Source organism: Scomber japonicus, chromosome 5 (genome assembly GCF_027409825.1).
Source record: "Scomber japonicus isolate fScoJap1 chromosome 5, fScoJap1.pri, whole genome shotgun sequence".
Taxonomy (NCBI): domain Eukaryota; kingdom Metazoa; phylum Chordata; class Actinopteri; order Scombriformes; family Scombridae; genus Scomber; species Scomber japonicus.
In genome coordinates this window covers 7,749,216-7,770,639 of record NC_070582.1, presented here as the reverse complement: position 1 = coordinate 7,770,639, position 21,424 = coordinate 7,749,216, and the positions used below count along the sequence as shown (strand labels likewise).

Here is a 21,424-nt window from a genome sequence, read left to right as displayed (position 1 = left end):
CTATTCTGTCCAGTGTCACATTTTTATATCGTAAAATCAGGCCTGCCATGATAATACTTTTATTGATCGATATATTGTCTCAAATAATCGCGATAAACAATGTTATGGCGCTTCTCCACTACACAGTTCCAGCACGACTCGGCTCAACTCGGCTCGGCTCGGCTTGACTCGACACGGTACCAGGAAGGACCTTTTCCATTACAAAAGGTACCTACTCAACGTGGGCGGGGTCGTCACAGCAACGCTTCGCGAAACTGCCGTGACTTCGTTTTATACGCGACACAAACACATAAACAATGGAGGACATGGAGGCAGTGGTGTACTTGCTGCTGTATGTGGCTTTCTGTCACACACAAAGCAAGAACATTGAGCCGTATCGCTGTAACGCTGTTGCCGGTATTTAAAAATGCCAGGTTTGATTCTTGTGTGGGACGGCTCGTGACTCTTCTGACCAATCAGCGGCCGGCAGTCTGTTGACGTCACATTTAGTATCGGCTCGGCTCGCTTGGAACCTCAGCAGAGCAGGTACTAAAAAGTACCAGGTACCAGGTACTATCCCTAGTGGAAACGCAAAAAAACTGTGTGGAACTGTGTAGTGTTAAAGCGCCATTATTGTCATTTGAAGATCATTTCATATCACTGATATAATGATAATACAGTGCCTATAATGGCTGGTTAAAGGGACAAGTTCACAGTTTTATAGGAACAGTCAGGTGTCCAAATAAACATAGAAACCTGTTTTTCTTGCTGTAATCATTCCTCCTGTTCATACTGACCATTAGAAGATCCCTTCATAATGCACTTACAGTCAAAGTGATGGAGGACAAAATCCACAGTCCTGCTGATATGAAGCTTCAGTCGCCCAAATGAGTCAAATCAAGTAGATATCCTTCAAAATTACAGTCTTTTTAGTGCCAAAGTCCTCCTTTTTGTTACTATACTTCCACCACAGCTCAACAGGTAAACACAAAGACTGTAAATGTGTCAGATATCCACTTGATATGACTAACTCAGACTGCTGAAGCCTCATATAAGCTTCAAATCTACTTTTAAATCGATCTGTCCTCCATCACTTATATTAAAATCACATTTAAAGGAGATCTTTTAACTGTCATTAATGAACAGGAGGAATGATTACAGTGAGGAAATCCCCTTTCACTGTTCATTTGGACACCTGACTGCTGTTTTAAGGCAGACTCGGAAAATTGAGAACCTATCCTCAAAGTTTGCTTGATTTCTAAAGTAAAGATGAAAGGCTGGGTTAATGCTTTATTTTACTTTACATTACATTAGTTCCATCTGTTCAGGAAGAACTTAACATGTGTGTAATTTGGTACTAATTGTCAGGAAATTAAAGTTCAAAGAGTTTAGTGAGTTATGTTGAGTTTTTGCAGCAGCTGCTTCCAAAGCACTGCTTCATTTTAATTATAAGTCATTGGAGGACTGAAACCATGTTCTTTATACATTATATGATGAATCGTGTGCTGTACGTTAGCTGAGTCACTTTGCTCTCATTAAAAGACTTAATTGGAATTATTAGTTAGAAAAATGTCACAACTGAACATTTCCGCATAATTAAAACCAAAGCAACAACAAAATATTGTTTAGGAATATTGCCACGAATCAGCAGTTTTGTGTCATTTCCTCTCTAAGAAAGCTCATTAACATTGTGTTCAAGACTCCTTGACCCATGAAGATGAATTTTTATTCAGTAGTTTTCTTTCCAGTATAATGAGAGAAAAAGAAAACCTCAAAACATTCAGCCACACAAAATTGAAGTGGAAGTTAACCCAAAAGCATTGAATTTTGAACTGAATTTGAATTGAACTTATTTATTTTGAACATGATAATAACGAACAGATAAATAAAATGAACAAAACAAGAATAACAGTGTTCAAAAAGGAGAAGGAAGAAGTAGTGTATACTAGTGTATACCTCTTCCTTGTCCTTCTTTGTGTAGTGACTACACAATTCCCACCTCTTTCTCACCACTCCTCTCATATCTAATTTATACCCATATATTTAACCCAGGTATTCACCCAGTGTCAAATAAATATATAAAACCAACCCACCTAGAATCACCTGGCTCACTCAGCTCAGTATTTTCCTCTCAAGTAGCTAATGATCATGATATTAAGAAAAGTGATCATCTGAAAATGTATCTGCTATAATAGATCAAATATAATTGCATGTAGATACTTTCAGTGGACAGTTTATAATAAATGTGATTCAGTCCAGCGAAACATCCCTTCAATTAATTCTACCATAATGTTCAGGTTTCATTGACACTGCTTTAAAGAGGTGCTCAGTGTATAATTAAACTGTATTCAACTTAGAGGTGTTTCTCATATTTACTGAACCCTTAGTGATATAAATGGTGTGGTGAAAAATATTAGAAACACCAGAAGTCCATATAATATATATTTTTAATTTCACCTGTATTGTAAATGTTTTTATAAATAGGAAATTGGCTTTCAGTTAGAGGTCAGCAATATGAGGACCAAAAAGCGTTAAAATGATACATAATAGAATAAATAATGACATGGATAAATACACATAAAGTATGTTATGTAACAATTAAATTATGAATAATCCAGTATAGTTTTAACTCTAATTTACATTAAAATGTTATTTAACCTAATTGCCCCCCCCCCCCCCCCAAAAAAAAGTCTGTTTTAATGTCACAAAAGCAGGTTTCCCAATATCCATTTTATTCTAATTTATTTCACTTAAAATTCAGTCCAGCCTTTTGAACAAAGTCTAACATGAAATAATAATTTAAAAAACTGTAATAATAATAATAATAATAATAATAATAATAAAAATAAAAATAAAACACCTGTCAATTAACTGGTGTTTTGTGTGAAACTGAGCGAGATGACATTTACTTTAAAAAATGTATATCATTGTTTTATAATTTGATGATTACATTATGTATTTTTGAACGTATGCTGTAATTTAAATAATTAACTTCATCATGTTATTAATGTATTTAATTGTGTACACTTTTGACCCTCCATACAGTAGAAAACACAGGCAGATTTATTACAAAAAAAAGTCATTAAATTGCCAAAATCTGAGCCTTTACTTGACTTTGACCTCACATAAACTTTAACACACTGCTCATATGTAACTGTAAGATTTGATGTGTGTAGTTTTTCTCTCGCTGAGCGGTGCTGCAGCTCTTTAATCATCATCATCATCATCAGGCTGAACACGCACCGCTGTGTCTGACAGCGGGGTCATGTGACTGCGCCTCATTGTGTCCAATAACAGAGACAGTTCAGACACACACACATACATACATACACACACACAGAGAGAGAGAGAAAGAGAGAGGAAGAGAGAGGGACTACACAGCAGGACAGAAAAACTTTTAATAATCTGACATTATGGCTCTCCGGGACGAGCTTTTAAAGTCCATATGGCACGCCTTCACTGCGCTGGATGTGGACAAAAGTGGAAAAGTCTCCAAATCTCAACTAAAGGTAAAAACTTTATACTTCTTTAAGCTGAGCGGCTTTTTTGTCATTTGCCAAGCAGGAAACTCTCCCACCTGCTACAACTTCATTTTTTGTAAATGGAAAAGAAAAGAAAGGAAGAAATGTCTTTGGGGTTAAAGGAAAGAAAAACAGCGCGCTTCTGACGCACCTGTCTGAAGGCTTGCACAGAAAAACAACTAAACTACAGCCAGCATCGCTACATGAGCCACCACAATCTGCAGGAGAACTACCGAAGTGTTGAAGTGACAAACATTTTCCTTGTCTGTCTTAAAATAACAGTAAGGCGCCTAAATAAACACTGAAACCTGATTTTCTTGCTGTAATCATTCACCCTTGTTCATGTTGATTATTAAAAGATCCCTCCCTTCATAATGTACTTACAATGCAAGTGATGGAGGACAAAATCTACAATCCTTCTTCTGTGCAAAAATGTATTTAAAAGTTTATCTGAAGCCAATATGAAGCTTCAGCCGTCCAAATGAGTTAAGTCAAGTAGATGTATTTTAAATTTACAGTCTTTTTAGTGTCTAAGTCCCTCTTTTTGTTACTGTACTTCCACCACAGCTCAACAGGGAAACACAAAGAGAGAATCTGATGTTAAACAGACTGTAAATGTGTCAGATATCCACTTGATATGACTAACTCAGACTGCTGAAGCCTCAAATAAGCTTCACATAAAGTTTGATCCCATCACTTACATTAAAAGCACATTTGAAGGGGATCTTTTCATGCTCAATATGAACAGGAGGAATGATTCCAGTTGTTTTAACACAGACTTGAAGAGTCTATCCTTTAGAGTAGATTTAAGGTAAGTAGCCTACAATTTTATTTTTGTGCTCACACTTAAAATACAGTATTTTCATGAAGGAAGCAGCTTTAAAAGATCATTATTATCATTATTATTGTTATTATTATCATTTTTATTAGTATTGTGTTAAGTCTCCATGTCAGCAACTATACTGAGCTTTAGGCATATTCATATCAGATATGTGAGGTTTAGTAGTTAAGGAAGGAAAACAGTGAAATATTATAAATATTATATAGGGGTGAACTTTATTGACCCTCATGGAAAAATCTAAACAGCTCAGTAAAACAAAAGTTAATTTCCGTGGATCATGCTCAACATGTATACAACGTTTTGACACACCCACATATTTCCAGCAAACCCACAATGGAGCCAATCATTGTTTAGCAATGTAAAAAAAACCAAACCAAAACATCAATTAAGGTCACATTTTTAGTTCAGCTGCCTCAGAGCCTAAAAAGAGAAAAAAAGGCTCATCTGTACAGTTGCGTTCTTTTGCACTTGAAAGCATTTTATTATCAGATGAAGAGATGATGGAACAGTTTCAGCAGCCACAACGACCCACAATGCAATTCAGCTTTGACCTTATAAGACGTCACATCTTTTTGAAAGTGGGAAAAACTTCTCCTTTCGTTCTCATGCTCACTCTTTGCTATCTGCATTATTCTCATCTCTGTTTATATGTATTATGCTATTATGTATTCATATTGTATTGCGGTCTTAATTATGAGTGAGAAACAGATAGCTGACTTGGAAACTTAATAAATGTGCCCGAAAATACTTTAACCAAGTTCTTCAGTGCAGCTTCAGTAGAGAGTAATTTATTTAAGTCCTTAAGTGATCAGTGAGACTTAACAGATGAGATCATATTGTAACCGACTGTGTTCATGTAAGTGTTTTAATGTTATGTTATTGTAAGTAACTCTGGTTCATTTCAGACAAAAACAGCTAACGTCTCATCATCTACTTATCAAGGGACATTACAGTATCATTGCTAATGTTGAAACTATAACTCAGTTAATCGACATTTATCAGGCAGAAATCCTAAACCTTCTTTTTTGGGTTTTGGACTATTAGTTGGAGAGAAGATCCAATTTGAAGATGACACTTTTGACTCTGGAAAATTGTCTTATGTTTTTCGTGCTTTTATTTTTGTAATTTTATAGACTTGACAATTAAACTCTTCCGATTTTACATATTAGAGTATTTAGTTTATTTGGATCCCCATTAGCTGTTACCCAGGCAACAGCTACTCTTCCTGGGGTCCATGTACTTGCAGGTGTTGGAGGAGTACGACTGTATATGTTACCTTATGAGGCAGCTGGATTCACAAGATCACATGAGAATCAATCTTATCAGGCTTCAAGTTATGCGCTTGTGTCCAATCAGCGTCATGAATTCAGCTGCCTCGCAAGGGACGATGGTGAAAGGTGGTGATGGACAAATGGTTCATCCCATCAACCTGCCAAGGATTTTTTGAAAGCGCTCGCCCTTTTTCAAACAGTTTCTCAGGACAACTTCTCAGATGGTTCTGTGTAACAAACCATCTGGTGCATCAGGTTATTGCCTATGAGGATTTTGTAATTTAAAACCTTTCATGGCTCCAAAGTAAGTCAAGACTACAAATTCAAAAATTGGAGGAAACAAAATCTGTCTTTGTGGAGTGAGAAAGAAGGTCACCATAACCCTAACCCCTAACCCTAACCCCAACCCTAACCCCAACCCTAACCCCTCAACATCTCTGCTGGAGGCTAGCAGCTTGAGGCTACATTAACAGTTTGTAGCATAACAAACACGAATTTCTGACTGTACCTTTGGCAGTTATGGACAAGGAAGAAGAATGCATGGACTAAAGAGAGGATCTGTGGTTCTGCTGCATTGATTTTGGTCTGACAGTGTTACAGTGTTACAATAACTGTTACTTGCAGCACTAAAATAAGCATTATCTTTCCAGGTGCTGTCACACAACTTATGCACAGTGATGAAGATCCCACACGACCCCGTCGCACTGGAGGAACACTTTAAAGATGATGATGAGGGTCCCGTCTCCAACCAGGGATACATGCCGTACCTAAACAAGTTCATCCTGGACAAGGTCAGTCAAAAGCAATGAGTCAAGTGACAGTGTGGATGCAGCCAGATGATACTTTGTTATACTGTAAGACATTCAGCTGCTGCTTGTATCCAACGTTAGACAATAAGTCTGAATACTTTATTTGAAAGAAAGCAGAATTATAGAGCAAAACTTGAACATTCAGGTGCTGCACTGTGGCCCCCTCCCACCTGAAAGAGTTTTGATTAGGGCTGGGTATCAGTACTCGATAGCTTTTAAGGTATCAACCAAAATTAATCGATACCAAGTAGTATTGAAATGTCTTCAGTCAAATGATACCTGCTGCAATCAATACTTTTAACATCCAGACTCCAGAGCTAGACAATGACTATTTGTATGGACTTATTCAAAGCCAATCAACGCAAATGTTCTTCGATTTAATGCGACATGCGATTGTTCCACTGCCACAGCAGCTACAACGCGTCACTGTGGTGGTGAAGTCGCAGTGAATTTGAGTTAGCAGTCTTAGCAGTACAGCAGCCAAGGTGCCACTCAATCGGTATTGGTGTTGGATCACTTTATAGGGTACTTGGATTGGTGCTGGTGCATAATTTTTTGTCAAGTTCAAGTCTGATGTATAGTTTTTAGTTCAGGGGTTATTTAACACCACGCTGGCACTGCACAGATAACACTGGGATAATTACAGACGCCAGCGGAGATAGTTGATAATGAAGACAACATTTAGGAAGTTTAAGGAATGATTCAATAGTCGACTGCTTTTAAGTAACACACATCAAAGAAAAACATCAATACTGCAAACCTTATCTCCACGATCAGCTCTCTGTCACAGTTAAATGACAGAACGTGCTTCACAGCAGTTGTCTCAGATCCAACGATAGACGAGGCCAAACAGACGTTTCCTGGATGTAACAAGTTCTACAAGTATGTACACAGCCAAGTCTCAATATCACAAAGTTAGAGGAAACAGGTACCTCGGGCTTGTGTAATTACAGTGAAATTCATCCGCTTGGTGTTACAGAGGAGTTGACACTATAAATAGATTTACCGAACTGTTAACAACAGTTCGGTAAATCTAACAATTAATGAACAATGATTTCTCGGTTGTACAGCAGAAACAATGATGGTCATTAGTTTTGACATACGAGGTTTCTTTGTGCTGAAAGTGACTCATCTCTTTATGGAAAATGATGAGTAAAAAAAGACACTACAAACCACCAAAATAGATGTAACACTGTCCAGGATGTATCCACATAATTTCCACTGTGCATAAGGGGGACACTCAGATTTCTCTACACAGTGTCTTCTTACTATCCAAACGTCGAAATCCAGATTACAAAAGCTGGACCACTTTCAGTCAGAGTGTGCTCAGACTCACATCAATGAGTTTTCCAACAGAAGTGTTTTTGTCTGATGGTCGAATAGCTTCAGAAGCCCCCCACCCCCCCAACAGATGCTAAATGTAATATTTTCGTTGGGTTAAGTCAGTAGAATTTCATATTACAGCTGTTATGGAAAGCGTAATAACTACTTTTTGATCACTTGTACTTGCATGATGCATGAAGTTGGGAGACAGTGTTAGTAATTCATCTTGAGAAACCAACATGTTAGCCAACATTTTACCACCAAACTAAACTCATTCATGACCACGTGTAGATACCACATCAACATCTGTGTTTATTATATTAGATCCCTGTTCTTGTTTGTCCTTTATTTGACCCTGATTAGTTTTAAAAGTGAAGTCTGATGAATCAGCAAATCCTTTCTCAAGACACTGGTGCCTATAGAGCTCCACTGATTGACATCTGGTGGGATTATATTGTGGCCATGTCACACTCTTTTGTGTCCATCAGTCATTGTACTGCGCTACAAAAAAAAAAAAAGATTATTCAACTCTGAGACGATTCATTCAGCCGCCTTTCTCTTTCTCTGATGATGTCATAACGGGTCACAGCAAGAATGTAGCACTGGTGATGAGCCCTTTTTCCCTTTTGTGATATCATAAAAAGCCAAAGGCTCCTATGGAATTCCATTTGGCTGCTTGGAATTCTTGCCGTATGATGTCACAGTGATGGAACACTAGCTGAATGGTGGTTGCTATGGTGAAAGTTCCGGAATTCTGTTGTGTCATAAGTGGAATGTAACATAAACACACAAAATGTGGCATTGCACTTCATAAAAGTATCAATATAACTATAAAAAATACTTAATAATCAATAAAATTTCACCACAGAGACTTCATGAGATGTTTGGCAACACTTTTCCCGTCTGCTTCAAACACTCTTCACTGGAAACATTTTTATTGGGAATGGATTTTTAAGTATCTTTGTAATTTGATAATTCAAACAAAACAAAAAAACTTGAAATTTGAAGCTCATTTTGCTATTTTGCTAATTGACATCGTCAGCATCAGTCTCATCTGTAAATGTGAAAGGTTGGATCAGCTGCTGTTTGGGTCATATGAACGGTTGTTAATAGGATAAAAAGGTGAATATGTTTACCTCTTATTCACCAGCTATGTTCTTGGTGTTGCTGTGATTGTAACTTCTATTAGAGTTTTTGGTAATTGTGACACTTTTCATTGCTTGTGGCCTGTGTTAGTGTCTGTTGGCGTCTCAGTTTTTGTGATAAAAATTACTATACAGCAAGATTTCTCTTGTGGTCAAGGGTGTCTGTTCTCACAGTGGATGGTGAAACTTTGTTAACCAAAAACGATGTGAGTTTCATTTTCTTTTGGTTTTCTATTGATGGATTTTACTAGACTCAGCAACATCTGAGCTACTCTGGGTTTTGGTTCTGTCTTCAGTTACCACATTGGTTCCTCGTTCCAGCTTTTTAAGACAGCAGATTGATACCAGGAAAGCGGCTCGACGTCTTTAACAACTAACATTGCATCAGACCTCTGAGTGCAACACAGAGACGCACTCTCAAAACTGTTTTTCCCCTCTTTATTCCTCTTTCTCTTCTTATCCACACTGTCTGATAGTATCATATGTATTCTATGTCATCTTGTGCCAAATCGGTATTCAAACTATGATGTTTTTTATTGAGTGAAATATTCCTTTCCTTCAAGGGGAATTGTACCATTTTATACCAGTTGTATACTAATTTCCCCCACGTTCATCCTGAAATACTGGATATTATTGGAAACGTGTTTTAAAAAATCTCCACTACATTTTTAAAACATGTTTCTGAGGGTTTTGACCTAAATTTGCCTTCAAAGCATGACTTTGAAATGACTGACCTGCTTTTCTACAGGAAACAAAAAAAATCTGGATTTAAGTTCAGGAAGACAGTCGTAACATAAAAGGAAGACTTAAATAATCTCTCTACACACATAGGCTTTTTTGTACTTTTCCATACACACACACACACGCACAAGCATACACATCCACGACCACCCCACCCCACTCAGCCATTGAAGTGGAGGTGACCCTGGCCTCAGAGAACGAGGGCGTCGGTCACTGCTGCTGGCACTTACTCCTGAGGAAACTCCACCCAGTCACTCAGGGAAACTGTGTGACACCCCCCCACCCCCCACCCCACCCTCTCCCCACACACATACAAAATAACTCTTTAAATTGTGCTATGTGTGTATATTTATATGTGTGTGTATTCCATAGATAGTAAGCAAAGCTACATGATGCATAGTATTTGCCATCCTCATCCTCACTGACTCACCCCACTGGTTGGGAACAATGCAGCAGAAAATAAAATGCAGAACAGCGACAGACAGTTCACCTCAGTCTGAAGCACACAGACAGTCACAGATGTGCCTGCGTGTTGTGGTTGTTGAGCTCCGTAACCTGAAACCAAAAAAAAAAAAAAAGAGAGACTGTTGATTTGGCATCCGAGACAAGACGTGGACTCAGCACTTTGTGGTCAGACGGAGCGTAGCATTCCTCGGAAACAAATGGATCCTCTGTGACCCTGAAATACCCTGAGTGTGTGTGTGAGTGTGTGTGTGTGACTGTGACTGTGTGTGAAAGAAAGAGAGAGACTATCACAATGACCACCTGCAGACCTGCTTAAATATCAGTCTTTTGTCATATTGTTTCCTTTCATATTTTTTTAGTGCAGTTCTGATATTTTTGTCACTGTGTTTCATATTTAAATGTGTCTCCACGTTTTCTGATGTTAAAAGTTCTTTTTTTTAAAAGGGTAAATTCACACCAGTTATAAAACTCACCCAACTCAGTTTATTAGGTACATGTAGCTTAAAATAATGCAGTCTTTAAAGAGGTGTTAATGTGCAGTTTCTGTTAGAACAGTTTTAGAGAGGTGTTGATTCAACTTTATGTTCATTTTTATAATTCAGTTGCGAGGTGAGAAGTGTTATAGGGTCAAGCATTGGGGCCTTGAGGTCACAGTAAGAGCCACACTATCATCTTGGCAGAGATGCATACTGTTTCTCTCCTTGAGACAGTGAAGGCAACTGTCTGTGGTGTTTTTGGGAATGCACTTTGATAGCGGCGGTGCAGCATTGCTGTGGCAGTCAAGGTCAGAGACTATGACTGTCTGTCTGACTCCCTAATCCCACAGATGTTTAACTGTGTTTGATTGTGTGTAGAATAGCCCAAACCTCAATAAACATCTTCAACATAAGACATCCTGGGCTCTTTGGGCACTTTCTCCACTGTTGAGGTTAACCATTGACAAACAAATTCTCTGTAACACCTCTTTCAGAAACCACTCTCAGTTGTAACACAGTACAAAATCACAATAGCTTCCAAAATGACTGTTAAGTTGAATTAAAACACACACACACACACACACACACACACACACACACACACACACACACACACACACACACACACACACACACACACACACACACACACACACACACACACACACACACACACACACAGATTAAAATACATTACAAGGATTGTTGTATAGAGTACATAGTGAGGAAGACAACCCAATATTTAGCTGATTTTGACAACAACTCAGCTCTCATGAGTGTTCAGAAAAAACTTCTCCCTGAGTGAGACTTGGTTAGACACATTAATAAACAGACTGGCTCAAACAATATGTAAAGAAAAACATTTTATTCTCTGACCTCTATAATGTTGCCAGACACTTATATAATAATAATATGAGTTGACCAGTGGCAAAAACAAGCACTTTTAGTTCATGTAAATGGACACAATTGCCCCTAAGGATTACATGACAGCTCATTTTACAGCTGAAGTGCTCTCACTCTCAATACTGAGCTTATTTCAAAACTTGTTGTCCCCATTAAAAAGTCACAAAGAGATGGTTAAATAGCATCCAGGTTAAATACAAGATAAGTAACAAACTATAAATACAGTTTACAGTGCAGTAATAGTTTTAAAGTTGCTCCTAATGCAATAAAGGAAATAAAAGTGCAGCAGAGATACCAATCAATGTTTTAGATCTGAAAGTGATAGTTTGACCTCATTTAAGGTTATCAGGAATTTTATTTTATCTGTGTGCAGCATCATGACTCAAAGCTGCTTCACCCAGTTTGGTTTTGACTCAGAGTTCAACTAGTGAAATGAAGTGAGGCAGAAATGCAGAAATCAGAAAAACAGACACCAAAACTAACTATTAGATACCACTAGAGGTAAATAAGGAAAACATAGTTGCTGTCCTACTATCTCCAGAAACACAGGCCTGTTTTCAGCTTTGTAAAGATTTTTTTTCTCTTGGGATAGAGTAACATAATAAGAAGGGGAACTTTCTCAGCCCATACAGGAACAACAAAATCATTCTGTTCTCCAAAAGATGAAAAACCACCAAATGATACGTGTTTGTACTTTGAGTGAGCTGATCCTTTTAAAGCCAGAAGCAGCAGCTGCATTCGTTGAATGAAAAACGAACCCTACAGCACCTGCTGATTATTGTGGTCATTTAGTGCTGTGGAGCATTAAAAACTGCTCTCATTTCCCCTTTTTATAATGACGATCATTGCACATAATGTATTTATCTTTGCTTGAGAACGTCTCTCTCTCACCGATGATGATTGTTTTAATTTCTAAAGAACCTTTCGATTGCATAGCAGACAATCCTGTTTAACTAGTAACAAGCCTTTTCATTGTGTTACTGTTTATATATTAAACCTGACCACACTATCACACTCTAGTGACTTCTGTTCTCATAATGCGGCTGCAGGTTTTAGGATTCAGGCTGTTTTGGATCCTGAATCCTAATGAACATGTGGCTCAGGAGAGGAGGGGAGGCAGGGCTGACAAGGCTCTCATTGTTGATGAGTGGAGACTGTTAGCGAGAGAGAGAGAGACTGATGGAGGGATAGATGGATGGATGGATGGATGGAGTGTGAGGAGGAAAATAAAGGAACAGAGAGGGCCAGCGAGCCACGCGGACAAAGAAAAAAACAGGACGAACATGACACAACAAAGTTAGACAAAGAGCTGCTCTTTCATAACAAACCCCACTTTCACAACTTCACTACCATCCCCTCCCTAGTCTGTCATCCTGCCAGCGCCTCGCTCCACACTCAGCTCCCCTCTCTCTCTCTCTCCCTCTCTCTCTCTCTCTCTCTCTCTCTCTCTCTCTCTCTCTCTCTCTCTCTCTCCCCTCCACTGACTCATTCACAGCCGCCAGCAGGATGATACAGCCGAGTCTGGACACCTGCATCTGAGCCCCAGCCATCACTTCTCATCCTCACATGATGAGACACAGTCATGCTGGTGATGTGTTGATAACAGAAGCAGAGTGAGAGGCCTAGTGCTGTATGTTGTGTCTGTAGTGTCCACAGTTTGAAATATTATAACAAAAGATTTATGATTTTAAGATTTTTCCTTTCCAGCTGCATGCCAACATTCTTTTTTAAAGTGACACTCCACCCCAAAATCTATTTTTACAGTTTCAAACACAACATGAAAAGGCTGAGAGTTTGTAGTTGATCCAGTTTCAGTTCACGTTTTACGTCATTACAACTGTAACACTAATAGAGTTTAACTTCAATAGAAGGTAGAAAAACATAATAACTACAGAAAAAGTAGAATTGAAGTTCAATATTTGGACATTTTCCTTTTTAAAGCTGTTTGAACAGAAGTTGATAAACTAGCACATTCACATTATTTTTTATTTCAATGTATTTTTTCATCACAGAGAAAAAAATCCCCTCAATACTGAAGGTGTCTTAGTTATTTCTGTGGATCAAAACTTGATTGTCTTTGCTTTCAAATCTCAAGTCAAGTGTCTAGACTCTAGAGTGTTACATGTCCTCATCTCTGATCATTGGGATCATTGAATACTGATAACAACATTTTATTGTATTTTATTGTGTTAATTAAGGTTAAGATAACTGCTCTGGACAATCCATGTTCAGAAACAGAAGACACTTGTTTTATACGCTTTTGCTTTTGAAAGATATATTGACTGAAGTTATTTATTATGGCATAATTGTCTTCCAGTGTTAAAGTGGCTGTAAACTTGTTCACACGGTTGTCAGTGGTGGTATAGCCAAATAAACACCCCCCTTCACCCCTCCTCCTCCCTCCTTTCCAATGGCAGGTAAAGAAGAACTGTGTAAGGACATTTGTGTAACTTTCCCAAACAGCCACTTGACATAAGTTGAACTTCTCTCTCGGACTACAAATACACTTTTTTCATTTTAAAATGACCACTAGCACTTTAGCACCATTTCAGAAATACTTTTTGTCCATTTTGACACATATCACATGACCGTTCACGTACACTGGGTGAGCATGTGGACATAGAAATGGTCGTAAATCACTGGAATAATAACTTCTCTTGTGAATGTGTGCAGTAATAGCTTTATAACGGCTGCTATCATCGACAACAAGGTCAGACATGCCTGTAATTGATTATCCATGTTGAATTAATCATTAGTAGTCAAGGTGGATGTAGGATCACATGATGGGGGGAGTGAGGAATCAGGGGAGGAGACGTCATAAATGATAAGACCCAATTAGGAAGCAAAAGTCGGTGTCTGCGTCATTGATTTCAGAAGTCTCCGTTCCTGCTGGTTGAGACTAAAATCCGAAAACAGGGTCAGCAGCATCTTCAAAAGTCTCCGTTATAGGAGTTTGAAAATGCAAGAGCAGTGTCGACTCTAGATGTTAAAGGAAAAAAAGTAAAATGAAATTGTATTAATGTGGCCTCTCGATTTCCCTTTTACATGAATGACACAATTTCATGTGAAGAGGCAACAAAATCACAATGAAAATGAAGATATTCACCATCATCCCCGTACTTTATCTCTCCTCTCTGTGACGGTCTGATGAACACATTTTTAATTTCTGATATCAGACATAACGTCATTAGAACCAGTTCTGAGCGTTCATGAATCATCCTCTAAGGTTCTGGGTAACAATGAGCAGAGGAGGATAGAGGCGGGAGAAGTGGAAGGAAGGAGAGATGATCAAAGGTTTTTGGACTGGGGGGTATAAAAAGGAAGGAAAGGACGATTAACTTTTAATATAATATTTGTTGTCATGGCGCCTGATTTATTCAGGAGAGGATGAAGTGAATGTCTTTGGACATTTGTTATGAGTTGTAAATGCGTGTTTTTATTCTGTAAAACTATAGCATGTAACTTTTTTCTATATCCGATCTGTCCATCCTCCAAAACAGAAATAATTCACTGAAGTTTTCACTAAGGCTTAAGTCCAAGTCTAAAGCTAGTTTTCATATGTCAAAAATACACTTCACTTTTCAGTTAAGCTTCTGAACTTTGAGGAAGTTAATAGCTCAACACATATTTAGGGAAATCAATGATTGATTGTAACATATCGAGTCCATAATCAGACACAGGAGAAGTGGATTATTCAGGATTTGACATTTGAGAAGATTCTATTTCTGTTTTTTTTGTATCTGACTGGATACAACAGGCTTTATTCTTGTAGTGAACAAAAAAAAAAGGTTTTTACAGCTACTTTCCAAACCTTCAGGGGATCAGTGTTTCAGAGATTTTGGGTGGAGTATCCCTTTAACATCCAGCACAGGTTTCCACTCAGGCTCTCACCCTAAATTAGCACAATAGAGAGTTACGTCAGATCCTGTGTGTGTGGTCAAAAGCCTTAGAAAAGTCGAGAGTACTTCACTGCATTCATTCACTTCTGCTGAATGTCACACACACACACACACACACACACACGGAAAAATAACCAACTGACCAATAAGGGGACTGTATTGCTCCACTGTAACATAAATGCCACATCTCCATCATATTTTCCACGTTCCTGTCCTCTGAGGGTTAGACTGGCTCTCTTTTCATTACATCATCTTCATATTTTATTGCTACGACAACCAACTGTTTATCTTGTGTAAAAGTGTATTAATTAGCATTTTCCTTTTGAATTTGGTCAAACTTTCTTTTCATTTGGATGTAAATGTGGCTCTGTGACAGTTTCAGCCGTGCGTATGTGTTCATGCACGTGTGGAGGAGAACATCTACATCTCTGCTTGTGAAACCAGGTTCTGCATCACTGGCGGCTCAAAACCACAACATTAACGACTGCGCCACATTCTCATCGTTTTTCTCGGTTTTTAAAATAGCCAAACATGAACTGTAGATGCGAGACTTGGTGTGAGAGCAGTTTCGGGGTTTACTTCATATTCAGATCTGTTTTTAGAACAAGCTTTTGGGGTTGGTTTTTTTTTGGGGGGGGTTACTGGTGGCCACTGCCAGCAGGAACGAGATGTGCTTCTGCCAGGTGTCTCCATGGAGACGCTACTGTTCACCGGCTCGAGGAAAACATTTCCCCTCCTCAGCTCTGATTCAACCTTTTCAAGAGCTTTCCTCCTTCATTTTGCACTGGAATTTGAACACTGGAGATGTTTTGTTTATCTTTTTTCTTTCTTTTAAACAAAGCACCTTTTTTTCTCACATTTCTTCACACCGTTTTCTCACATTTCTTCACACCGTATACTTTAAATGCACATAAGTCTTTTTAATCTTGAGAAGTGTGTTTCACCATCCCTTCTTTAACCCCCCTTTTGTTTTAATCCTCTATATTTAACATTTGGAAGTTTATATTCAGTAATAATGCAGTTATAAATGTTGGTAATCTATTAATAAATGTTAAGTTGTTTTAATAAGTTGTATTAATGGAGTGGATGGATAGAGTTTTTTATAATCTTGCAATCTGAAAGTTATTAATGGCTTATAATTTATCTATAAAGCCATTAATTGCAACCTCAACCACTACAAAATCTATACAACAGCTGATTTAACTTTTTAATCATTACATTTTTTTGCATGTGACCCCCTGACCTTGAACAGACTATCTGGCGGCATGTGAGAAATATCCAATTCTTCTCTCATTTATATCTTAATTATTAGAAAAAACATTCTTTATTGTTGCCTCCTCAGGTCTCTAAAAACAAACTGATAAGGGAACATCACTTTCACTCTCCTCATAACTTGTAGATATTAGCTCCTTCCCTGTTATCAGTGATAAGAAGACAGGAGCAGCCTTGAGTTGAGTGGGCTCATGTTTTCATTGTGGGAATGTCAGCAGAGTGAATGTTTGCCATCTCAGGTAGTTTTTATCTGTGCCGTTAGATAAACTGTCTCCCTACAAACACGACTCACCACAGCTGTTGTTCTGCTCTGACGCAGGTGACGGATAACTTTGACCGTCAGGACTTCAACAGAATGTGCTGGACTCTGTGCTTCAGGAAGAACCTGGACCCGAGCCAACTGTGCATCTCCAACGACGACTCCTTCAAGATCTGGTGCATCTTCAACTTCCTGTCAGAGGACAGATACCCACTCATTGTCGTCACGGAGGAGGTGAGTGTGAACTACAGCATCACTCCTGAATATTAACCCTCCTGTTGTCCTCGAGTCAAGGAAGCAAGGGAGGAAGAAGGAAGGAAGGAAAGGAAGGAAGGTAGGGAGGAAGGAAGGAGGGAAGGAAGGAAGGAAGGAAGAGAGGAAGGAAGGGAGGGAGGGAGGGAGGGAGGAAGGAAGGAAGGAAGGAAGGAAGGATGGAAAGAAGGACAACAGATGAAAGAAGGAAGGGAGGAAGGTAGGGGGGAGGAAAGAAAGAGAGAAGGAGGGAGGGAGGAAGGACAGACGGAAGGAAGGAAGGGTGGAAGGAAGGAACAGTCAAAACAGACGGGGTCAATTTGACCTGTGAGGACGATACAAAGGTTAAACTACATATCAATATTGGTATGGGCAACTGTTCATGAAGGCAGAGAAACGTCATCAGCTCGTCATCCATCTGCAGCTGTGATGTTTTGAAAATGCAGCAATCTCAACTCCATCATTTCACGTGTGTCTGCCGTGGTCGTATTAAGCAGAACTAAGTGTGTTTTTCCCTTAACTTCATTGAAAAACTGCACTTACACAACACTTACACACCCAGTGGATTGTGACATTTTGGGTCCTTCTCTGATTGGTTTATAGATGGGAGTCATTCTGTAGCAGCAGTCACATCATGAGAATTTGGTCTTAAGTTCATAACCTTGTCAGATCTCAGGCAGCTCCAAATCTGTGTTATCTGTGCACAAGTCTCACAGTGTGATCCTGAAACACTATTTTGGATTGACGACCAAACAGACCAAAATCACTCAGTGTAAAAAAGTCAATAGGGCTACAGCGAGGTATTGTTTTAAATTATTCAGTGTTGGTCACAATACTGTTGTTATACTTCAGAGAATATACATGATTAACCACAATATGTCTAAAACTGCTCAATGCATCAGTGTTCAATGAATAACTTAAAAACTAAATATAGATAAGACATTTTCTGAGCCAGATCAGGGATTGTTTGATCAAAGTGTGAGTACACAAAGTTAAGAATGTGACCTTTTGATTTGTTGTTGACTTTAGATAACTGTTACTATGAACTCCAGTTGACACTTAAAAATGTATTGAGGTTGGCCCTACCTACTTGAGACCAGTCAATTCTGGTTTTCCAGTGTACTCCGCACTATATACTATAATACCACAATTTGTTCACTTCCCCAAACTCAATAAATTCTCTTCAAAACTACAGGATTGAATAATTTTCATAGTCTTGATCTTGAATCCGGTTTTCAGAGCAGGAATGCTTTTAGGTTCACTGTACAATTCATATCTACTGGCTGATAAATCCACAAATTTAATTTACCGTCCATTTTGCTATAACCAGTCAGTTACTGTAGATGTAGATTGGAGAAGTCATTTCATAATTTTTTTTGTTGTTGCCAGAATAAAGACAAGTACTTATGAAATTTACTAACTTCCCACCCATTACTCAAATTGGTTTCTGCTGATTTTAAAGATGACACAGATCACACACACAACACAATGCATTCAGCTGCTGTGTTGTATGTGGGGCTCAGCTGGTATACGGTAACTGGCCAAATGTCTGTTACTCAACAGCAGAAAAGGAAGTGTCCAGCTTCCTGTTCTTTAACAAACACTGGGGAGATTTATTGTTGGGTATAACAAACATCACAGCTGAATCACAGGGAGATTGTTTTCAAGAGAAATGTAAATGTATATGCCACAATCAGCCCTATCAGAGATGAATAGCGGGAAAAAAATCAGGACAGGGATTGTTGTCTTTGATATGTTTAAATAAAAATCTGAAAAATCACACCTTTCTTTTTTGCTTTGCCACATGTTCATGTCTTTGCATGTGTGTTCATGCACAGATCGAGTACTTCCTGCGAAAGCTGACGGAGGCGATGGGGGGCAGCTGGGTGGAGGAGCGCTTCGAGGACTACAAAATGCAGCTGAATTGCAAGCAGCAGTGTCTGAACGCCTGGGAGCTCATCAAACTGGTGGGCTCGGGTCACTTCAGTAAAGGCATGGACCACCAGACTCTGTCCATGGGGATCACCGAGGTCTATCAGGAGCTCATCCTGGATGTGCTCAAACAGGTCAGCAGCATAAAACACAACATTATGGGGTTATATATCAGACTGTTGACTGGGACAGATGGGAGCAGTTGCCAGGAAACCTGTGGAGGCTCCAGGAAGAGTATGTCAACACTGAGCTGCTTAAATTTGTAAATGCCTCTTCTTCTTTTACTTTCAGCCTTCAGTTAAGACAAAAACAGGATTTTTCTTGCCCCAAAAACTGAGGATGTCCTAAAAGAACCCCGAGAGTTTGTGAATCTCAGCGTTCAGGGTAAACTGAGCTTTTACAAAACAGTGATGAAGCTGCTCAGCGAGGGTCGGGCCTGTGTGCCAGGAAAGCCACAAAGACAACCTTTAGTCGCCTTTCAGTTTCTCTGTGATAGTTAATTTTAAAGTTGATTGCACTGCAGAGCTGTTATAAACCTGCATCTGTGTTAACAAACAAGATATAACATGTTAATTAGTGAGCGTAAGAGGTACTGATAGGGTGAATTTATTACTTTTGGACAGAGCCAAGCTAACCAGCTGCTGCCTCCACCTACATATTTAGTGTATAACATGAGTTTGTATTGATATTCTTCTCTAACCATCGGCAAGAAAGCAAAAATGTTGCACTATTCCTTTAAGTTTCTTTAGAAGTAGAAAGCTCTGCATTGTGAGTTTTGTCTCCAAAGTGTCTGACCTTGATGTCAAGACCATTCAAAAAAGTGGGGAAAAAATGTGCACAAGAAGATCTTAAAACATTAGAAATATAAAAATCTAAATACGTATCAAACTATTGTCAGAAAAAGATGTAAATCACTGCACAAGCAGAAACATCACTGATACATAAACTGTGTAATACAATGCAGCATCTCTAAAGAATAACACAGCAGCACACAGACATGTTTAGTGGGAGGGAGGGGGGCTCAGAATTAAAACATCCCCTTCTAATTTTAAAAACAGGAAGTGAAAGTTTATGGCATATGAGGCATTGTAGTATATCATTATGAGAAAGAGCATGTGAATGTGTTACTGGGGTGATTTTTAAAGAGACAAAACCAAAAAAAAAGTTGAAAGTGAATTAAAGAAAGGACACAAACACATATCTTCTTCTTTTATTGTAATAAGTAACAAAGGCAGGTGTTTCTATCGTGTCACTTAGATGTTGTAGAGTAAACTGAAAGAGGTTTAGTTAGTTAGTATTTAATCATGACTTGTGGAGAGTCACTGTTATGTTTATAGTTTCAGTGACCTCAGTGGTGATTTACAGATTGTGTATAGATGGCAAATTACTTCCTTGTCCATCTTAGTCTCATATTAACACCACTGAATTTAGCAAAATCACTTTGAGCTTCATTTATTGTATGAAAGGTGCAACACAAAGAAAGTTGTAACTATTAATTATTTCCAAAGATATTTCCATTTTAGTTCAAAATGAATGACTCCCTGAAGTTAATCTTCTACTATCATACAGGGAATCCAGTCTGTAAATTATAATGTCCTATAATAAAACTCATCATATTTGGAGTAGTTGTTGGTTTAAATGACCCTGATTGATTTTCCCTGTTTGTCTCTGCAGGGCTACATGATGAAGAAAGGCCACAAGAGGAAGAACTGGACGGAGCGCTGGTTCATGCTGAAGCCCGGCTCCATCTCCTACTACGTCGGAGAAGACCTGGCAGAAAAGAAAGGAGACATCGTGTTGGATGGAAGCTGCACTGTCGAGGCAAGAACCAGATGTTTTTACAGGGTTTGATGTCTGAAGCCAAAATATTCAGAATACCACCTCCACTTAATACTTCAATTCAACCTCAAAGACAACACAGGGAAGATTAGCTAGCTTATAATAACATCAGCTCAAAACTGTGACATATCTTTTGTTTTCATACATCGTTGCACTCAGCAGCTGGTATTATTCTCATCAATTGTGTTTTGGCTGCAGCCTTTAGCAGATAAAGAGGGAAAGAAGTGCCTCTTCTTCATCAAGTCGTCACTAAAAAGCTTTGAGATAAGCGTGTCGGACAAGAAGAAGAAGCAGGAGTGGATCCAGGGTGAGTAGTGAGATGACTTCATTCAAGCATCACTGTTACTCATCTGACCTTTATTGTTCCTGCTGTTATCAGCCTCAATGAAGTGACTCAGTGTCCGTATCTCATTCATATTATGTCTCATTCATTCACTCACTACCTATTTTTGTACTCTTTACAGTTAATGTTTTGTCTTTTTTTGTGTACATTCTGC

The 21,424-nt window shown here is 38.6% G+C and overlaps 1 protein-coding gene across 1 annotated transcript in view; it reads left to right on the top strand.

The window, feature by feature from the left end:
• The first annotated feature begins 3,334 nt into the window (after positions 1-3,334).
• Positions 3,335-21,424, top strand: part of swap70b (switching B cell complex subunit SWAP70b) — a 33,079-nt gene continuing 14,989 nt past the window's right edge. Inside the window, exons 1-6 of the mRNA XM_053318843.1 lie at positions 3,335-3,488; positions 6,263-6,403; positions 16,965-17,138; positions 18,995-19,222; positions 20,763-20,909; positions 21,126-21,234. Coding sequence (XP_053174818.1) covers positions 3,393-3,488; positions 6,263-6,403; positions 16,965-17,138; positions 18,995-19,222; positions 20,763-20,909; positions 21,126-21,234 — 895 coding nt within the window. The 5' untranslated portion in view covers positions 3,335-3,392. The remainder of the gene's footprint in view (positions 3,489-6,262; positions 6,404-16,964; positions 17,139-18,994; positions 19,223-20,762; positions 20,910-21,125; positions 21,235-21,424) is intronic.